Source organism: Panthera pardus, unplaced genomic scaffold, assembly GCF_024362965.1.
Source record: "Panthera pardus isolate Hobbes unplaced genomic scaffold, ASM2436296v1 HiC_scaffold_27, whole genome shotgun sequence".
NCBI classification, from domain to species: Eukaryota; Metazoa; Chordata; class Mammalia; order Carnivora; family Felidae; genus Panthera; species Panthera pardus.
Genome location: NW_026526843.1, coordinates 89886205 through 89906171, shown reverse-complemented (window position 1 = coordinate 89906171; position 19967 = coordinate 89886205). Strand labels below are relative to the sequence as shown.

General features: G+C 50.6%; 2 protein-coding genes across 2 annotated transcripts; one reads left to right on the top strand and one right to left on the bottom strand.

Annotated features, from left to right (window-relative positions):
* Positions 1 to 438: 438 nt before the first annotated feature.
* LOC109248135 (RNA polymerase II subunit A C-terminal domain phosphatase SSU72-like) lies at positions 439 to 1134 on the bottom strand. The gene has a single exon (XM_053892142.1). The coding sequence runs from the start codon at positions 1060 to 1062 to the stop codon at positions 481 to 483; it is 582 nt and encodes a 193-aa protein (XP_053748117.1). The 5' UTR covers positions 1063 to 1134; the 3' UTR covers positions 439 to 480.
* Positions 1135 to 13817: 12683 nt separating this feature from the next.
* On the top strand, positions 13818 to 19825 carry LOC109248023 (uncharacterized). The gene is made up of 3 exons (XM_019417292.2): positions 13818 to 13874; positions 14607 to 15174; positions 19170 to 19825. Exons 2-3 carry the CDS (start codon positions 14799 to 14801, stop codon positions 19418 to 19420), a joined length of 627 nt encoding a protein of 208 aa, XP_019272837.1. The 5' UTR covers positions 13818 to 13874; positions 14607 to 14798; the 3' UTR covers positions 19421 to 19825.
* The last annotated feature ends 142 nt before the right edge of the window (positions 19826 to 19967 follow it).

Here is a 19967-nt window from a genome sequence, read left to right as displayed (position 1 = left end):
GCGAGCCAAGGACAGAGGCCTCAGGATAAACCCGCCCCCCCATCCCCCCCACCCCCAGCCAGCAGTTGATTTTGGACTTCCCTCCAGAATTGTGAGAAAGCAAAGTTCTGCTGTTCAAGCCACCCAGCGTGTGTGTGTTCTTATGGCAGCCCGAGCACACTGGCCCTGGCGGGAGGGAAGGGGGGGGGCAGGTGTGGCAGCTTCTTTTTTTTCCCCCCTCCAGCAAGCTTGGGGGAGGGAGGGGAAAGAACAAGAAAGCCACAGAGGTAGAGATGAAATGTACTAGAAACCGTTGTTTGCAATTTTCGTTGAAAAGAATCAACCTGAGAGTCAATGCTCCCCGTAAGTAAAAGCAGAGAAGTAACCTGATTGTCTGTCGTCTGGTGCCCGTGCGTATCTTCTCATTTCATACATCCGGAAGGGAAAGGTAGTGAGGAAAGGAAGGGCAGAGCAAGGGCTGCAGGAGTGCGGCGGCGCCGGTCAGTAGAAGCACACGGTGTGCAGGAAGGGTCTGCCGCTCTTCTCCTCGAACTCCTGCAACAGCTCGTCCAAATCGTCCTCCATGTCCTCGGTGTGCTGAATGCACTGGCACAGCTTGCAGATGAGGATCGCGCCCACTGTGGCCTCTTCGTCGTTGTCCTCGATGTCCACGTTGATCACGTGCACCGGCTGGCAGGTCACTTGCTCTCTGGAATTCATATCTTCCACCACCTGGTCGTACACACTCTCTTCGCAGGTGACAATCAGATCAAACACGTCCTGGCAGTTCTGGAACCTCTCCGGCCGGGGCTTGATCCTTTTGTTACGCTCCAACATATGTAACATGCCATTTTGCGTGTAGAGGTCTCTGTCCTTGCTGACGAGATCGTTGTACATCTGGTCATAGGTGGTTCGGAAATCGTAAACGGGCTCGTCGGGTGCGGGGCCCGGGAGCTCCACGTGAGTTCCCGTTCCAAAGGACCCGACGCTGAATCCCCGTTTGCTGAGAAAGTAGTGGGCCTCCATGCTCCGGTTCTGGTTGCTGGCGCACACCACCGCCACCCGCAGCGGCACGGTAGACATAGCGGCGGCTCCCCTGGCCGCGACGCCCCCGTGCGGCCACTCCCACGCAGCCACGGCCCTTGGGCGCCAGCAAGATGGCCACGGCGACACCTGGAATGCGAGGCGCTGAGGTCACAACCTCTTCGACGTGCCACTGCGTCGTGACCCGCGCACGGCGGGGCCGTGCGCGAGGCGTGGGGGTGTGCCGGGCGTCCCCTCCGCCTCCCGCCCTGGCAGGTGTCCTAGCTTCTCAGAGATGATTCCCAGGGACTCGTGTCGCCCCGTGTTCACACCCCTTTGCAAAGTGACTTTGCAGTGGTCCTGCCCTCAGGAGGTACAATGATTTCTCTTGGCTGTAAGTCTGAGCTGGCCTTGACACTTTGGATAAGTAGAATGTGACTGCAGTGACGTGGGCGTGGGGGGAGGGGTCTAAGCCTAGGGCTCCAGAAGCTTTGTGTCTTCCGTGTTTGCTTAGGGGGATTTCAGGCACCGTGTGAGGAAGCCCAGGCTGTCTTGCGGAAGAGAGAGAGACCACTCGGAGGGGAACCAATGAGGAGACAGAGGTCCGAACATCCTACTGGCCCCCCCATACTTGAGCCACCCCACCTGAGGCTTCAGTTGTGTGGGCACTTGGGTTCTCTAGCCTCAGCCAACACCGTGGGGAGCAGGGTGATTCATAACACCCACCTCCCCTTGCCCCAAATTCCTGCCCCATAGAGTTGTGAGAAATAAACGGATGGTTGTTTTAGGCTCCTGGGCTCGGGGATGGTTTGTTACTGCCGCGATAGCTAACTCCAATGGCAGAGACTTCCAGCTGCTCCACGGTGTCCCTTCTCCTCTCTGTCCTCCTTCGATGGCTCACGTTTCAGCTAGATACATGGCCACCTGACATGAAAATTGCATTTGTCAGGGGCGCCTGGGTGGCGCAGTCGGTTAAGCGTCCGACTTCAGCCAGGTCACGATCTCGCGGTCCGTGAGTTCGAGCCCCGCGTCGGGCTCTGGGCTGATGGCTCGGAGCCTGGAGCCTGTTTCCGATTCTGTGTCTCCCTCTCTCTCTGCCCCTCCCCGTTCATGCTCTGTCTCTCTCTGTCCCAAAAATAAATAAAAAAACGTTGAAAAAAAAAAAAAAAAAGAAAAAAAAAAAAAAGAAAATTGCATTTGTCAACTTGCCCAGCAGCCAGACACAGCAACCACAACGATGTGCTTCAGGCAAGGCGTGAGGGTCCAAATGTTTGAGGTAAACTGGGGAATCACGATGTACCCCTGAAACGAATATGTCAATTTCACCCCAATAACATTAAATACTTTTAACGATACAGGGCAATCGTGGAAAGACTGCCTTTAACCTCCTGGAAATCTACCGTTTTGAGCGCCTAGGAAGATACGTTGTGGTGAATCTTCTCATTGAAATGTGATTCAAATCAAGACTTTGGGCCTTTTGGGGCGCCTGGGTGGCGCAGTCGGTTAAGCGTCCGACTTCAGCCAGGTCATGATCTCGTGGTCCGTGAGTTCGAGCCCCGCGTCAGGCTCTGGGCTGATGGCTCGGAGCCTGGAGCCTGTTTCCGATTCTGTGTCTCCCTCTCTCTCTGCCCCTCCCCCGTTCATGCTCTGTCTCTCTCTGTCCCAAAAATAAATAAAAAACGTTGAAAAAAAAATTTTTTTTTAAAAATAAAAAAATTAAAAAAAAAAAAAGACTTTGGGCCTTTTGACGTTAGGCATGGAATGCTCTCAGGAAGGCCTGCTACTTGGATCTCCACTGCCCGCTCCAGAGTTTATGGTCGTGATCTCCCTATAGTAGAAATTACAAAGATCTCCCTGCCGCATTCTGGCTCCGATAAACAGTCCTTCCAACTACGGTGGAAAGTTGAGAGGTATGATTAAAAGTCTGGGTGAGAATGACGAGTAGAGATGCCTGCCTAGAGCTCCTTGGGACACCTGGGTGGCTCAGTCGGTTAAGCGTCCAACTTCGGTTCATGTCATGATCTCACGGTTTGGGGGTTTGAGCCCCACGTCGGGCTCTGTGTTGACAGCTCAGAGCCTGGAGCCTGCTTCTGATTCTGTGTGTCCCTTCTCTCTCTGCCCTCCGCCGCTCATGCTGTCTCTTTCTCCCAACAAAAAATAAACATTAAGGAAAACAAATCAGGAGCTCCTTATCCTGTTAGCCACTAGGCTTGTGCACTTGTCATTTCTTGATTCTGTTGCTTTCTCTCTCCCCGTGGCTACTTCTCTGTGTTCAGCCTTCGTAATTTGTCTCCAGGGCTCCCCAAGCCTGCCTGCAGTCTGGTCCTCTCAAATCCATTGTCTTCTCTGCAGCCACAGTGATTTCTCTAGAGTGTATATCAGATTCATGACCCTGTGGCGCTTAAAATCCTAGCAATCAAATGATAGCAAGTGTAGGAGTCGTTTGGTAGTAAGTGGCAAGCCTCATTCAGGCTCTGTGTGGTCAAGCACCACTTGTCTTTCCTGTATTTTTAAAAAATTTTTTTACATAATTTATTGACAAGTTAGCTAATGTACAGAGTATACTTACTACCAAACGACTCCCACACTTGCTCTTTCCTGGCCCCTTCTTCTAGGCCAACACTTTGCTGCCTTTGAAGACTCAGCTTACTCATAAGGCTACCTCCTTCGTTGTATTCAACGCATGCCCCTGTCGGTTACACTTGTCAGGCTGTTTTCTGATGGTTTGTCTTCCCCACAGGACGGTGAAGTGCTTGATGTAAGCGTAGCACCTGCAGCCAGGGCCCCGCCCCCAGGTCCTCCCTGCACTTTCCATTTCCCGCCATTTCCAGATTCCTCAAGAAAGCGGCTCCAGGAGCCCGAGAGCAGGCCCTCTAGAAAACAGAAGGGTGTCGGGGATCTGGATGGCTCAGTCGGTTAAACTTCTGACTGTTGATTTTGGCTCAGGTCGTGATCTCACGGTTCGGGAGTTCGAGCTTTGCATCGGTCTCTGCACTGACAGTGCCGAGCTTGCTTGCGGTTCTCTCTCTCCTATTCTCTCTCTACCCTTCCCCTGCTCACTCGCACTCTCTCTCTCAAAAATAAACACACACACACAAAAACCAGACAGGTACTGGTTATTGGCAACAAAACTCACTGAGGCCAGAGGTAGCTCAAAAACGGCAACAGTGTTTCTTAGTAAAAAACAGGAAGTCTCCCTGACCTCCTTGCCCCTTCCGGAGCATGATGGATGGTCCTCTTCCACGCCTCTCTCCGTTCTTATAATCATCTTGGCTCTTGACCCCAGCAATCGCACAAGGCCCTGTGCATACCCTGCCTGGATCCCTGTTGTCAAGGGGATGGATGATAGAATGTTTTGTCCAGTAAGAGCAGAAGTCGCAAAGGCTGGGGCCAAGGTTGAAACAGTTCCCTGGGGACGAGGCAGAGGTCAGGGCAAGGACTAGTGCCTTAGCTGCGTCTCGAATGATTGCTTCAAACCTGGAGTCGGTTTGCTGCCCCTCCGTTAGCCACCAACTGGTTCCCTTAATGACTGATACCTTCTGAGGATGTCAAGTGTCTGTAGCTGTTATTAACGTTTTGTGTGGTGGCTTAGGGAAGAGAGGTGCTTCTCAGCTTCTCCCAGGAGAGCCCAGATAAGTTCTGAACTTGGAGGAGAGTGAGATCAAAGAGAAGCTGATCAGAGCACCTGGGTGCCTCAGTCGGTTGAGCGTCCGACTTCAGCTCAGGCCGTGATCTCAAGGTTCGTGAGTTCGAGCCCTGCATCGGGCTCTCTGCTGTCAGCTCAGAGCCTGGAGCCTGCTTCGGATTCTGTGTCTCCCTCTCTCTCTGCCCCTTGCCCCTCACAATCTGTCTCTCTCTCTCTCAAAAATAAATAAACATTAAAAAAAAGAAAGAGAGAGAGAGAAGCTGATCATCTGGGCCAGAGGGATGGGGTGTTTAAGGTTAGGGGAGAAGTCTCCAGTACAGAGGTGACTGGACTTTGAAAGTAGCCAGATGAGGACTGTAGGGGGTTCACTCATGTCCACTGTGGCACCTGTTTGAGCACTTGATATCTTTTTAAATCTTTCATAGCTTCTTCTTCTTCTTCTTCTTTTTTTTTTTTTTTACATCTGACTGTTACTCTCCTTCTGAAGCAAGAGGGCTCTCTGAGGACTGACTCACAGTAATTAAAATCACATGAGATTGGTCTAAAAAACCTGGAAAGTCATTATTAATTTACGGTGGGAAATCCAGTCATTTATTCGTTTATTTATTCCATGAATATTTATCGCGTGCTGACCTAAGCCAGGTTGGTCATGCATAACCCTAAAGTTCTTTCTGGAAAGTAGCATACTGTCTTCAGGCAGGAGACAAAAACCACACCGGTTATTTTAACAAGTTTTTAATGTATTTATTTGGGGGGGGGGGTGCCGAGAGAGAGGGAGAGAGGTAGAATGCCAGACAGGCTCCCTGCCGTCCCGGGCAGAGCCGGATGCAGGGCTTGAACTCACAGTGAGATCATGACTTGAGCAGAAAAGTCTGACGCTTAACTGACTGAGCCACCCAGGCGCCCCCTAACAGACTTTAATATAGAGAACATTTAGCTAGGTATGATCGCCAAATGTTTAGCTGGGTATAGTCACCAAAGAACCAAAACAACCGAGACGGGAACTCCAAGGCATCATAGAGGTAGCAATCTCAGATAGCAGCGACCACTGGTGGGGGAACAAAGGGGAAAAATGGAATTCTTGAAACCTACAAGCTGGGAGGGGGGAATCACATGGGGCCGAAAACCCGATGCCCCAGGACAGCCCGCCCACCTGCTGGCCGGTGCGGGTGTCTGAGCTCCAAGGACGGGCCTCCCTGAGGTGGGACCCGGGTCCCTGAGGACGGATGCCGGCTGCTTCTGTGGGAGTCAGCAAAACCGGAAACTCGATTCAGTTGCTGCTGCAGGAAGGAAATGCTGTGAAGAAACATGCAGGATGCCATTCACAGGATCCGGAAACTAACGGGAAGCCGACAGGAAGCCAGCAGACGCCGAAGGAAGAATCGAGTCCCTACTTCTTCCTCTAGCCGTCGGTCTTCCTCTCACACTCCTGTGGGCCGAGCAGCTGGCTGAGCAGAAATGTGGTTTGTAGCGCCCCAGCCCCAGCATCGCAAAGACAGGTGGAGCTGAGACACGAGTATCTTCATAACGGACACATCACCAAGGAAGTTTGAGGTGAGTGGGGGTGAGGTAACCCCCTCCCCCACATCCTCACTACCAGGTCCCCCAAAGGCAAGTCTCTGACCACATTCTGTCACACGCAGGGACGTTTATGAAAGAAGCATTCATTAGCAACCAGGCGCAAAAAAACGTCTCTGCAACCCGATCTGTAGACTCAAAGTCCCAGCTCTCAGCCTAGCGCTTGCATAAAAGGCCCACTCAAGGCAGATGCAACATTCTAGAAGTATCGGGGAACCAGCAGTTCTCCAAAACGAAGAGGTCGCGCCACCTCTAAGGTGCAGGCGGCGTCCTCTGATAACCTCTGCAGGTATGGGTAGAGAGCGTCCCGAACATATTTAAGTCAATCCATAGATCCCGAAGACCTCGAATTTCGCAAACAACAGCCTATTTTCTGACACTTGTCGTGCTAATTAACAAGCCACCAACTTCATCAACGAAAGCCCATTTCTGACTTTCGTTTTGCTCATTAGCAATACCTGGTCTTGGAGTTGGATGTGGCCTTTGTGAGGCAAAGCCGGCCGCCCAGCTGGAGAGGGTTTTTGATGAGGGACAAGTGACCGCCCCTGGAACTGCAGCTTTTAACACTGACATGATTTCACAACGTTCAGAGACACACGTTTCAAAAATAAAACACAGACATCATATTAAGTTTGGGTTTAAAACAATTATTTTTTCAAGGTTTGTTTTTGAAAGAGAGAGAGAGACAGAGCGTGAGTGGGGGAGGGGCAGAGAGAGACGGAGACACAGGATCCCAAGCAGGCTCGGGGTGGGGGAGGGGGGGTCTGAGCTGTCAGCGCAGAGCCTGATGCGGGGCTGGAACTCACGAACCGTGAGATCATGACCTGAGCCAAGGTCGGACGCTTAACTGACTGAGCCACCCAGGCGCCCCTGTTTTGTTTTGTCTTTTTTAATGTTATCGATTGATTGATTATTATTTTTTGAAGTAGGCTCCACACCCAACGTGGGGCTTGAACTCACAACCCCGAGATCAAGAGTCACACACTCTACCGACTGAGCCAGCCAGGTGCCCCATTCGTTCGGTTTGCACCAGGCACCGCCAGGGTTTGGTGGCGGACCAGGCTCAGTCCTTGCTCTGAAGAAGCTCGCAGCCCGGAGGCGAACGATAAATAGGTGATTGCAGTGTGAGCAAAGAGCTCACTCAGCTGTCAGCAGACCTCCCCTGTCGATTGAGTTTGCAGAGAAAATACAGGACGCCTAGTTCGGTTTGCATCTCAGATCAACAATGAATCGTTTTTCAGTATAAATAGTCGTATTTTGTTTGTCAAATCCGGCAGCCTTACTTCTAGGCAAAGGCAGAAGGAAAGCCAAACAAGGCAGACTTTGGCTTGGTGAGTGTGGGTCAGTCAAGGCGGGAGGGTGAGGTCGTTTTAGGTTCTGTGCTGGAATTATCCATTTCCGTCTACCTCGCCGGACAAGCGCAAGTGTTCTGGAGGTCAGGCAGTTTGCTGCCCCCGAGCAGCGCTGATCCCAAGCCACGCGTGGTCTCTCTGAGCTTCCTTTTTACCGCAGAGTAAAACCCTTCTGCCAGCACATTCATTCTCAAACAACCCCCCAAGAAGCTGGTTATGTTTAGATTCCCATAATGGCAACACCATTTTGCTTCTCTCTTCTAAATAGGTCCCCTGGGGGACACCTGGCTGGCTCAGTCAGTAGGGCGTTCAGCTCTTAATCTCTGCTCAGGTCAGGATCTCAGGGTTCGTGGGTTCAAGCCCCGCGTTGGGCTCTGCGTGGACAGTATGGGACCTGCTTGGGATTCTCTCTCTCACCTCTCTCTCTCTCTGCCCCACCCCACCTTGCATTCTCTCTCTCTCTCTCTCTTTCCAAATAAATAATCCTAAAAAAATATAGGTTCCCCAAATAGTATTTGTTTGCTCACAGCCTTCATTTTCTTCTTCTACTGGTAGCTGATCTCATTTTCTTCTTAACACCCAGAGAGGTTAAGAAAGTTGCCCAAGGCTAGCCAGCTGGAACTTAATCTCGCCTCGGGCTTCAAGGCCTGTGCCCTTCCTACTGCTCCGTGATGGTCTGTGTCCCAGAAATTGTGTTCCCCATCACAGGGAAGCAGCTGTTGGCTAAAATGGAGGACATTGGGCTTGGAGTCAGAGGACTTGGGCCTTGTGCAGAAATGGAAACATCAGAGACAAGGTCAGGAGCATGGGGAGGGCTTCGATGTTCAAGAGCTGCATGTGTTTGGCAACTCATGCAGGTTGATCTGACAGAACCTCTCGATAAACCTGAACTCTGGGCGTGCAGAATGACCCAAAGCTAAGCCCTGTTAGTGATGCCCCAGCCCCGGGTGGCACCGCAATTAAAGGAGCAGATTTGGGATCGAAAGCAAGAGACCCTGCAGGTAGGAGCTCAGGACAGGTGGAGTTCCTCCCACTTGACCTTTGCAGAACCAGCCCCGTTGTTCTAGCGCTGTGGTCTGGCGATGCCGGTGGCCACATCTGGAAGAGTCAAGGGAATGGAGGGCAGGTTCGTGATCCAACTGAGACATCACAATCTTCAAATCTTCCAGGCTGGGGCCGGAAACTGATGCCAGGGCAGCGGCGGTGGTTAAACAAGCAGAGGCTTTATGGCCAGCCAGGTGGGAACCTGAAACTTTACTACCTGTGTTCTAGGGTGACCAGATAATGTCTCTGAGTAGCAGTTTTCCCATGTCAAAATGCAAATTATACTACCTGCCTGTTGGGGTTGTTTTAAGGATTAATGATAATATATATAAATGTCTGGCACAATGTCTGGCACATAGGTGTCATTCAATATGAAATAGTGCTGCTGATGACAGTGATAATGATGGAAGGGATGGCAGTGATAGAGGTGCCCCGACGCGGGGCTGGAACTCACGAACCTCGAGATCATGACCTGAGCCGAAGTTGGATGCTTAACCGACTGAGCCACCCAGGCGCCCCGTGTCTATTCCTTTTAATTTGCATACCCCACTCCTGTTATTTGCCCCTCTCTATGGTCAATATTCTTTTCAGTTTAACGTGTATATTTAGGGGCACCTGAGTGGCTCAGTTGGTCAAGCATCTGACTCTTGATTTGGGCTCAGGTCATCATCTCAAGGTTCATGAGTTTGAGCCCTATGTCCAGCTCTGTACTAAGCCTGCTTGGGATTCTCTCTCTCTCTCTCTCTCTCTTTCTCTCTCTCTCAAAATAAATAAATAAAATTTCAATGTGTATATTTAATTTGTATTTTCTCTTAAAAAATGCATTTTGGGGACACCCGGGTGGCTCAGTCGGTTGAGCATCTGACTTCGGCTCAGGTCATGATCTCGCAGTCTGTGAGTTCGAGCCCCGTGTCGGGCTCTGTGCTGACGGCTCAGAGCCTGGAGCCTGCTTCGGATTCTGGGTCTCCCTCTCTCTCTGCCCCTCCCCCGCTCATGCTTTGTCTCTCTCTCTCTGCCAAAAATAAATAAACATTAAAAAAATTTTTTTAAATGCATTTTGCTTTATGTACGTATATGTTTCTTTTGCCTTTAAAACCAACGTTATTGAGGTATAACTTACATGCAAAAATGTTCATCACCATGAAAAGGTCCCTTGTATCCATTTGCGGTCAGCCCCCTCCTTCAACCCCAGCCCAAACCAACACGAATCTGCTTTTTCTAGCTAGATATTAGTTTTGCCTGTTCTAGAATTTCATAGACAAAGAAAAATATAGTGCATACTCTCCTGTGTCTGGCTTTTGTTCAATATAATATTTTTGAGATTCATGCATGTTATTGCACATATCAATAATTCATTTCTTTTTATTGCTGAGTAGTATTCTATGAATATACCACAATTTGTGTATTCGCCCATTGATGTATTTTAAATTTATGTGTATTATTTTACATATCTCATTTAGTTTCTTAGCTCAGGTGTCATTGTAAGCTCTACCTTCCAGCTTTTACAATTTCTCCAAATTGGAGTAGAAAGGACTTGTTTGGGCCCTTTAATGTTAGGGGACCAGCAAGGTGTCCCTTTGGTCCAACCAACCTTAGGTAGTATTGTACTGTGTTAAAAAACTTTGCTTTATTTATACTAAATTTATTTACCAAATCTATTTATTTATGCTAAAAACCCAAAAAACAAAAAACCCAGGTCACCCATTTCTTAATAACCATCTGAAGATTTCCACCTGCTGGGACGAGTCCTGTGACTCTCCCCTTCCTGTTTCCTTTTTGTTTCGCACCTATCAATATTCCCTGTATTCACCTTATATTCTTTAGTAACTGTTTGAAACTTTCCACCTCGTTGGGAAGCATCTCTGGTCTGTCCCCGGCCTCTCCCCATTGGCTTGTTAATTAACCTAAGGTTTCTATTAGCATCTGTAAGACCCCGAGGAGAAGCGGAGACTGCAAACTCGAGGAGGCTTCCAGAGCTGTTTTTTTGGTTTTGTAACAATGAGGTTACGTAGGGCGCCCATGTGAAAGGGGCCCCCTCAACCCTGGCGTTTACCGTGACCTGGGTAACGGGCATATTCGGCGGGTTAACATCTGGGTCGTCATAAAGCCAGTCCCACACGCCAGGAAGCCTCGCAGCTGCTTCATCCGGGGCTTTCCACTAGGCATTTATCGGGGTTAAGGACAGAGCTCTTTCTAAGGATTAGAAAGCCTTCGGGTGGCTTTTGCCCAGTCCGCCAGGCTGGCTGTTCCCTCGGGAGTGTCTGGATCACGTACAGCCGCCTGTGGCTGTGGCACAGCGAGCCGTGGGTCCCGCACCAACCCAAACATGCCCTTCCCCCCCAGCAGCGTTCAGACCGAAGACACCACCCCCAATCAGTTTCTCTCCCCAATCCCGCTCGGCGAGGCTTCCTCAGGAAGCTGAGGATACCGATCTACAAGACGAAAACAACTCTTTTCACACGTCACCTTCTTGGTTCTGTCCTCCCCCAACGCTGGCTACATTCTTGGTCATCAGAGGTCTTCTTTAGAAGTACTTTCTGTTGTCCTTACAGAAATTTTCTCTTGGGGTGGAAGCTTGGAAGCTAGTGGCTGAAGCTCAGCCTCCCCCAAATCTGAGTCTGGGCTAGTGTCACAGCCTGACCCAGTCTTTTTTACTTTAGGGATGATAGGAAACAGTGACTAAGGTATTGAAGATTTTGCCTTGTTCTTAGCCTGCGTTTCCTTCTGCATCCCATGAAGCAGCTCCCCCGGAGTTGGATCTTTCTCTAAATTCCACTGGTAACTTTCACCTTTAGTAAGTGGGCAAAGCTCCAGACCGTGGGTGAGCATGTGGCCACCCCGGAATCAAAGGTTCTTCATCCTCCGCCCTTTCCTCCTTTCTCTTTCCAAACCCCATGTTTCTGTGAGCCAGGGGCATTCGAGCAAGTTCCGCGTCACTGACACCGACTAAAAAAGACCTGAGCTTTCCACTGTGTGGCGAAGAACCCAGCTCTTCCCTATTGTGTGTTTCTTCCCCATGCGTCTCCTTTACTAGACACACAGAACACTTCTAGCCACACTGACACTTCTGGTCACCAAATGTGTGGAGTCACCAAATGTGTGGAGGCTTTCCCCACATCAAGCAATTCTCTGTGACATTCCTGGTGGTGGGTATCCTACAATTCAACTCAATTCTGACACGATCTACCTGGAGGCGGCGGCAGATCCCACAGGGTAAGGGATCAGTCCCATAAGACTGTCCCCACTCCCCAACTTCAGACACCAGTCAAGTCCAGGCTGTCAGCGGTGCTTCTGACCTATTGGCTACAGATTGGACGTTCCCATGACTTGCTCCTCGGGTTTGATTAATTCATCAGAGCGGCCCACAGAACTCAGAGAAACATTGTACTCACTACATTACCTGTTTATTACAAAAAGCTAGAACTCAGGAAGAGCCAGATGGAAGAGATACGTACGGTGGGGTCCGGGGAAAGGACGAGGACCTGCCATGCCCTGTGCAGGCACGCCACTCTGCCCACATCTCCACGTGTGCACCAACCCGAAAGCTCCCTGAACCCCATCTTTTTTTGTTTTTCGTTTTTTGTTTTTATGGGGGCTTCATTGCATAGGCGCAATTGATTAAATCATTGGCCATTGGTGATTGAACTCAACCTCCAGTCCTCCTCCCGCCACCAGAAATCAGGGGGTGGGACTGAAAGTCCCAACCTTCTAATCTTGGTTGGTTCCCCTGGCAACCAGCCCCCACCCTTGGGATACCTAAGGTCTTTTCAACAGTCACGTCATTAACATAACTAAAGATACCTTTATGGCTCTCAACGCAGGAAATTCCAAGGCTTTCAAGCAGGGTGAACCGGGAACGATGGAGGAAGACCAAATACATACGGGAAATATTTTGGTCATCTGAATAACCAAATACATATTTCTTGTAAATCACAATATCTCCGGTTCTTAATCTAGAGGGTCCTCACTTATAGGTAGTGTTAGATTGGAACCCAGTTTTTTGTGGGTTTTTTTGTTGTTGTTGTTGTTAAGGTTTTTATCTTTAAGTAATCTCTACACTCAACGTGGGGCTTACAACCCAGGGATCCAGTCGCATGCTAGACCATCTGAGCCAGCCGGGCGCCCCAGATTGGGACCCAGTTTTATTTTTTCACATGTGGCATACCATTTTCCCCCCCTCAACTCCATACAGTTGATCTCCAAAGCCTTGGCTGTAACATGAGTACAGGTAGTTTGAAAAAAGAAATCTCTTCATTAGAATTTGTTTGAACTTTTAATTGAAGTATGGCATACATACCTCAAAGTTCTCAAATCAGAAATGATTTGATGAATTTCCCAAAGTGAAAACAACAGTGAACAGGACCTTGGCTGTACCTCAGAAGCCCTCCTCCTGCCTCTTTCCATTCACTGCCCATCATGGATGAATTTGGCTTGTGTGTGTGTGTGAGTGCTTCATATAAATGGAATCATACTTTTTTCAATATTGTTATCTTTTTTATAAAATTTTTTTAATGTTTATTTTTGAGAGGGAGAGCATGCATGTGAGCAGGGGAGGGGCAGAGAGAGAGAGAGAGAGGATCTGGAGCAGGCTCTGTGCTGACAGCAGAGAGCCCAATGAGGGGCTCGAACTCACGAACCATGAGATCATGACCTGAGCCAAAGTCAGAGGCTCCACCAACTGAGCCACCCAGGCACCCCATAATGGGATCATACTTTATGTACTCTCTTGTGTCTCCCATTTTTCACTATCATGTTTCTCAGATTTATCCCTATGGTTGTGTCTGGTTGTAGTTTGCTCATTCTCATTGCTGTATGTATTCCATTGCATAATTATACTACAATTTTTAAATTTTAACTCCAGTTAGTTAACATGCAGTGTAATATTAGCTTCAGGTGTACAATATAACGATTCAACACTTCCATACATCACTGGGCACTCCTCGTGACAAGTGCACTCCTTAATCCCCATCACCTATTTAACCCATCATGAGCTTGGTAACCATCAGGTACCCCTTGGTAACCATCAGTCTGTTCACTACAATTAGGAGTCTCCTTCTTGCTTTGTCTCTCTCTCTATATATATATTTTTTCCCCTTGTTGTTTGTTTCTTAAATTCCACGTATATATGTATACTGCAACAACATGGAAGGAGGTATATAGATATATATATATACACATACACATACACTATATGGGGGCTCGTCCGGGATTCGAGAGACCCCCAGGACCCCACCCGGAGGGTCCCACATCTAGTGAGTGCACTCAACTTCTTCTACCTTTCGTGCGCATATTTTCTGAGAGCTCTATACTGTATCTCTACCCGTAGGAATTCCAAACTGTCTTTGGGTCGGCATTGGCTTAAGCGGACGCGCTGGCGAGCCGTCGACCGGGGGGTCTTGGGAGACGTCCTTTGCCCCCGCCAGGAGGATGAAGTCTTCATCTGTGAGGAGGGCCGGCTGCCATTACGGACAGCCAGCCCTTCGTTTTACTTTCTGTTTTGTCTCCGCGGCCGCGCTGGAACGTTTGTCTGTGTTATTGTGTCCTTGTTAGTCGTCATAACTGTTTGTGTCCTGGTGTGGATTGAAATGGGGCAGACCCAGACCACCCCCCTGTCTCTTATGCTCTCCCACTTCTCGGACGTTGAGGAAAGGGCTCCTAATTTGAGCACAGACATAAGAAAAGGGGAATTTCAGACTGACTGCATGTCAGAATGGCCAACCTTTGACGTGGGATGGCCCCGAGAAGGAACTTTCCACCTACCTATTATTTTGCAGGTCAAGGCCGTAATCTTCAAGGACAAACCGGACGGCCACCCTGACCAGGTGCCCTACATCCTGGTCTGGCAGGACATGATCGAAAACCTCCCTTCTTGGCTAACACCATTCTTACCCCCCAAAGCAGGACTTACCAGGATTCTAGCCCTGCGGAAAGCCGAGAAGGAGACTGACACAAAGACCAAAACGCCCCTTTATCCGGTCTTGCAGGATTCCTCCCCGGAGGACCTGATTCATCCGCCACCCTACCAGGCTCCCCCTCCCCCTTCCGCCCCTCCATTGGAAGCACCAGGGGCTGCAGGAGGGGCACCACCCCTCCCTGATGAGGGAATTCCTGTGGGGGGGAGGGAGCAAGCAGCAGGGACACGTGGACGGACCCACCGGGTGGCCCCACCCTCAAGTATGGGGCCGGCCGACTCCACCGCCCTTCCGCTCCGCGCCATGGGGCCTCCCGACGAGTCTGGAGAACCACCAATGTTCTATTGGCCGTTCTCCACCAGTGATTTATATAATCGGAGAACTCAAAATGCAAAGTTCTCTGATAACCCAAAAGATTTGATTGGGCTTTTAGATACTGTTCTCTTTACCCACCAGCCTACTTGGGATGACTGTCCGCAGCTCTTGGAGGTTCTCTTCACCACCGAAGAGAGAGAACGAATACAGGTGGAAGCTCGGAAGTCTGTCCTGGGAGAGGACAGACAGCCGACTCAAAACCCAGACCTCATAAACGCTGCCTTCCCCTTATCCCGCCCTACCTGGGACGACAACTCGGCTGAAGGTAAGGAGAGACTCCGGGTCTACCGCCAGACTCTAATGGCAGGTCTCAAGGCTGCCGCGCGCAAGCCTACTAATCTGGCCAAGGTATATGATGTAAGACAAGGTAAGGATGAGAGTCCAGCAGCCTTCTTAGAATCACAGAGGCTTTTAGGCAGTACACCCCGATGAACCCAGAAGCCCCAGAAACAAAAGCCGCAATTATCATGGCTTTTGTTAATCAGGCCGCTCCAGACATCAAAAGGAAATTACAAAGAGTGGAGAGGCTAGGAGAGAAGAGCCTGCAGGACTTAATAACAGTAGCAGAAAGAGTTTACAATAATAGACAAAGCCCGGAGGAGCAACAGACTAAACTATGAGACCGCCACACCCGAAATCTGGCTAAGATCCTTCTGGCTACAACCATGGATGACCCACAGGAAAAACGGAGGCACCTCAGGAGGCTGACTTCAGGGACAGGTAAGGAGGATGGCCCTGGTCCCCGACGGGAGCGCCCTAAGCTAAACAAAAACCAGTGTGCTTATTGCAAGGAAGAGGGCCACTGGGTGAAAGACTGCCCTGACAGAAGATCTAACGCCCCTGCCAAGATATTGGAGATGGAGGACCTGGACGACTAGGGGAGTCGGGGTTCGGTACCCCTCCCCGAGCCCAGGGTAACTCTCAGAGTGGAGGGGAAACCAGTTGAATTTCTAGTGGACACTGGGGCACAACATTCGGTCTTATTACAACCCCAGGGGAAATTGGCGAGCAAGACCTCATGGGTGCAAGGGGCCACGGGGACCAAACAGTACTCATGGACTACCCGAAGAACTGTGGACCTCGGCATGGGCCGGGTAGCCCACTCCTTCATGGTCATCCCTGAATGTCCCTACCAGTTGTTAGGTCGGACTTGCTCACCAAGATGGGGGCACAAATTTGCTTCCAACCCGGAGGGGCAAAAATCCTAGACAAAGAAGGGCAACCGATTCAGGTGCTTGTCCTGAGTTTGGAAGACGAATATCGTCTCCACCAGACGCCCCCAGCCCCAATGACTGACATTGACCGTTGGCTACAGGAATTTCCTCAGGCATGGGCAGAAACTGGGGGAATTGGGCTGGCCCGACACCGACCAGCTATATACATAGAACTAAAACCAGGGGCAGACCCTGTCGGGGTCTGCCAATACCCCATGCCTCTTGCGGCGCGAACGGGAATCACTCCCCACATACGGCGACTGCTAGACTCAGGCATATTAAGGCTCTGCCAATCGGCATGGAACACTCCCTTGCTGCCGGTGCGAAAACCGCACTGTAACGATTACAGGCCAGTCCAGGACTTAAGGGAAGTCAAGCGGCAAGTAATGGATGTGCACCCCACGGTCCCAAACCCATACACCCTCCTCTCCACCTTGCCTCCAGACAAAAATTGGTATACGGTATTAGATTTAAAAGATGCCTTTTTCAGCCTGCCTTTAGCACCCAAGAGCCAAGACCTTTTTGCCTTTGAATGGATGGACCCCGAGAAAGGCATCAACGGCCAACTCACCTGGACTCGACTACCACAAGGATTCAGAAACTCACCAACCACCTTCGATGAGGCCTTACACGAAGACTTGGGTGAGTTCCGTTCTGAGCACCCTCATTTGACCTTATTGCAATATGTACATGATATCCTGCTGGCGGCGGAGGACCAGGACACTTGCCAGCGAGGCACCAAGGACTTACTCCAGACTATAGCGGCTCTAGGATACCGGGCCTCAGCCAAAAAGGCCCAAATCTGCAGAGCAGAGGTGAGCTACCCGGGGTACAAATTAAAGGACGGACAAAGATGGTTGACGGATGCGCGGAAGGAAACCGTCCTAAGGATCCCACAGCCGCCAACCGTCCGTCAGGCACGTGAATTCCTGGGGTCGGCGGGGTTCTGTCGATTATGGATTCCGGGTTTTGCCGAGATGGCCAGACCCCTCTGTGAGGCCACCAGGCACCAACAAAATTTTGAATGGACAGAGGCCATGAACAAGGCCTTTTAATGACCTTAAACGGGCCTTGCTGTCTGCCTCGGCTCTCGGGTTGCCTGACCTAACCAAGCCCTTCTACCTGTATGTAGATGAGAAAGACGGGGTGGCAAAAGGGGTCCTTGTCCAGTACATAGGCCCCTGGAAAAGACCCATAGCTTATCTCTCTAAAAAGCTGGACACGGTGGCCGCTGGATGGGCCCCCATGCTTAAAAATTATTGCCACGGTGGCCACTATGGTCAAGGACGCAGACAAGCTAGCCATGGGGCAAGAGCTATATGTTATCACCCCACATGCTATTGAAGGGGTACTCAAACAGCCCCCAGATCGCTGGATCAGCAAAGCTCGTCTGACCCATTATCAGAGCCTACTGCTAAACCCCACCGGAATTTTATTCAAGCCTCCTACAACCCTGAATAGGGAGCAACGCTACTCCCTAACCCAGACTGGGACCCCCCCCTCTGCATAACTGTCAAGAGATTTTGGCACAGGTGCACGGAATCAGGGCTGATCTCCGGGACCGGCCGCTGCCGAACGCACGGCATACGTATACCGGTATACGGACATATACCGGTATACGGACGGCAGCGGTTTTGTCCGAGGAGGAATCAGATATGCGGGGGCAGCCGTAACCACAGAGACGGAGATCATCTGGGCAGAGCCATTGGCAGCCGGAACATCGGCTCAACAGGCAGAACTGATCGCCCTGGCCGAGGCACTAACCATGGGAAGAAGGTAAACGGGTAAACATTTTCACCGACGGCAGGCACGCCTTTGCCACCGCTCATATCCACGGAGCCCTTTACAGAAAGCGAGGGCTTCTGACAGCAGAGGGAAAGACTATTATAAAAACAAAACAGAGATTCTTGAACTCCTAAGGGCCCTCTGGCTGCCCGAGGCGCTAGCTATCTCATCCATTGTCCAGGCCACCAAAAAGCAGACACACCAGTAGCCAGGGGAAACCGGCTAGCTGACTCAAAAGCGAAGAAGGCGGCCCTTTCGGTGACCCAGGTTTTAACAACCACGCTACCCGATCCGGGGGCACCGACCCTGCCGGACACCCCCAACTATACTGGCACCGACTTACAATGGATTAAACGCTCGCCTATGACCCAATGCTTGTGTGGCCGTTGGAGGGCCGCAGAGTCCAGCATCATCCTGCCAGAGGAACTAGGACGACGAGTCCTATCCCAAATGCATCGGAGGACTCATGGGAACAAGAAAGATGGAAGACCTCATGCGACATGCTAAGGTCATTATTAAGGACTCTCGAGCAAAGATCGAGCAGATCGTGGCAAGCGGTCATGCATGCCAGCTAACCAACGCCACCACCCATGGGTCTAACCCCGGAACCCGACTCAGGGGAGACCGCCCAGGAGCATGCTGGGAAGTAGATTTCACCGAGGTAAGGCCTGGAAAGTATGGGTACAAGCACTTGCTAGTTTTCGTAGATACCTTTCCAGGGTGGACGGAGGCATTCCCCACCAAGCACGAAACAGCGCAAATCGTGACCAAAAAGCTGCTGGAGGACATTCTGCCAAGGTATGGATTTCCTGCCAGGATTGGATCCGACAATGGACCGGGGTTCATTTCTAAGGTAACACGGGGAGTAGCACGAGTACTGGGGGCAGATTGGAAATTACATTGTGCTCACAGACCCCAGAGCTCCGGTCAGGTAGAAGGGATGAATAGGACATTAAAAGAGACCTTAACTGAATTAGCCTTGGAGACTGGCGGGGACTGGGTCACTCTCCTCCCCTTTGCCCTATATAGGGTGAGAAACTCACCATCTAAGATGGGACTGCCTCCCTACGAAATCATGTTTGGTATACCCCCACCTATCGTTCCTGCCTTGAAACCCGAAGTGCTTGCTGAGTTCGATGACCAACAGCTTCTTTTCTCCCTCCGAATGTTACAAAGAGCCCATGAGCAGGTGTGGCCTAAGCTGAAGGCCCTCTACAGTACAAGACCGGGCCGCCTCCTGACCCCCATCGGTATCGAGCAGGTGATTGGGTGTACGTGCAGAGGCACCAAGAGCAGACACTCCTACGTCCCTGGAAAGGACCCTACATGGTGATCCTGACCACGCCCACCGCTCTCAAGGTCGACGGAATAACTCCCTGGGTCCACTACACCCACATCCGGCCAGCTGATCCACACGCCGTCCTCAAGGACTTTGTTCCGGAATGGAAGAGTCAGCCCGACAAAGACAATCCCTTAAAGCTAAGGCTGCGTCGCTCCCACTTACCCCGCTAATATTACTTACGCTGTATCCCCTCGCGGCTAAACCCAACCCCAACCCCCACCGACCACTTAATCTAACTTGGCAAATCATCACCCCAAGCTCTAACCCATGATTGGGTCCTGCACAGGATCCTCTGGAAAAGGGGGGAATGTGGGACCCAAGGAATTTAACAAAAATCCCCTACCCCTGGACAAGCAGAGCAAGACTAACTCCATTTTGTGCTACACCCACCATCTCATGTATAACCCCCACATGACCTACTTATTGCTTAAGACACTCCCCCACCCTAGTCAAGCCGCTGAGCACACCCTTACTGGAAACCGGCTCATAGAGGAATGCGGAACCCCTAACCGCCAAAGAACGTGAACCCTGCCTTTTGCCCGCCAAACTTGCACGCCAATTCTGACCAGAGTGATAGGCTAGTTCAAACAGTTACTACAGGGTAAATTGTAATTCAATTGGCCACCTGCGTGTGGACTGACATGACTATGCAACTTTCTGTGTGTGTTACAATCTCATTGGCCACTGGCCCCTATGAAACTGCTACGCCTTTTAACC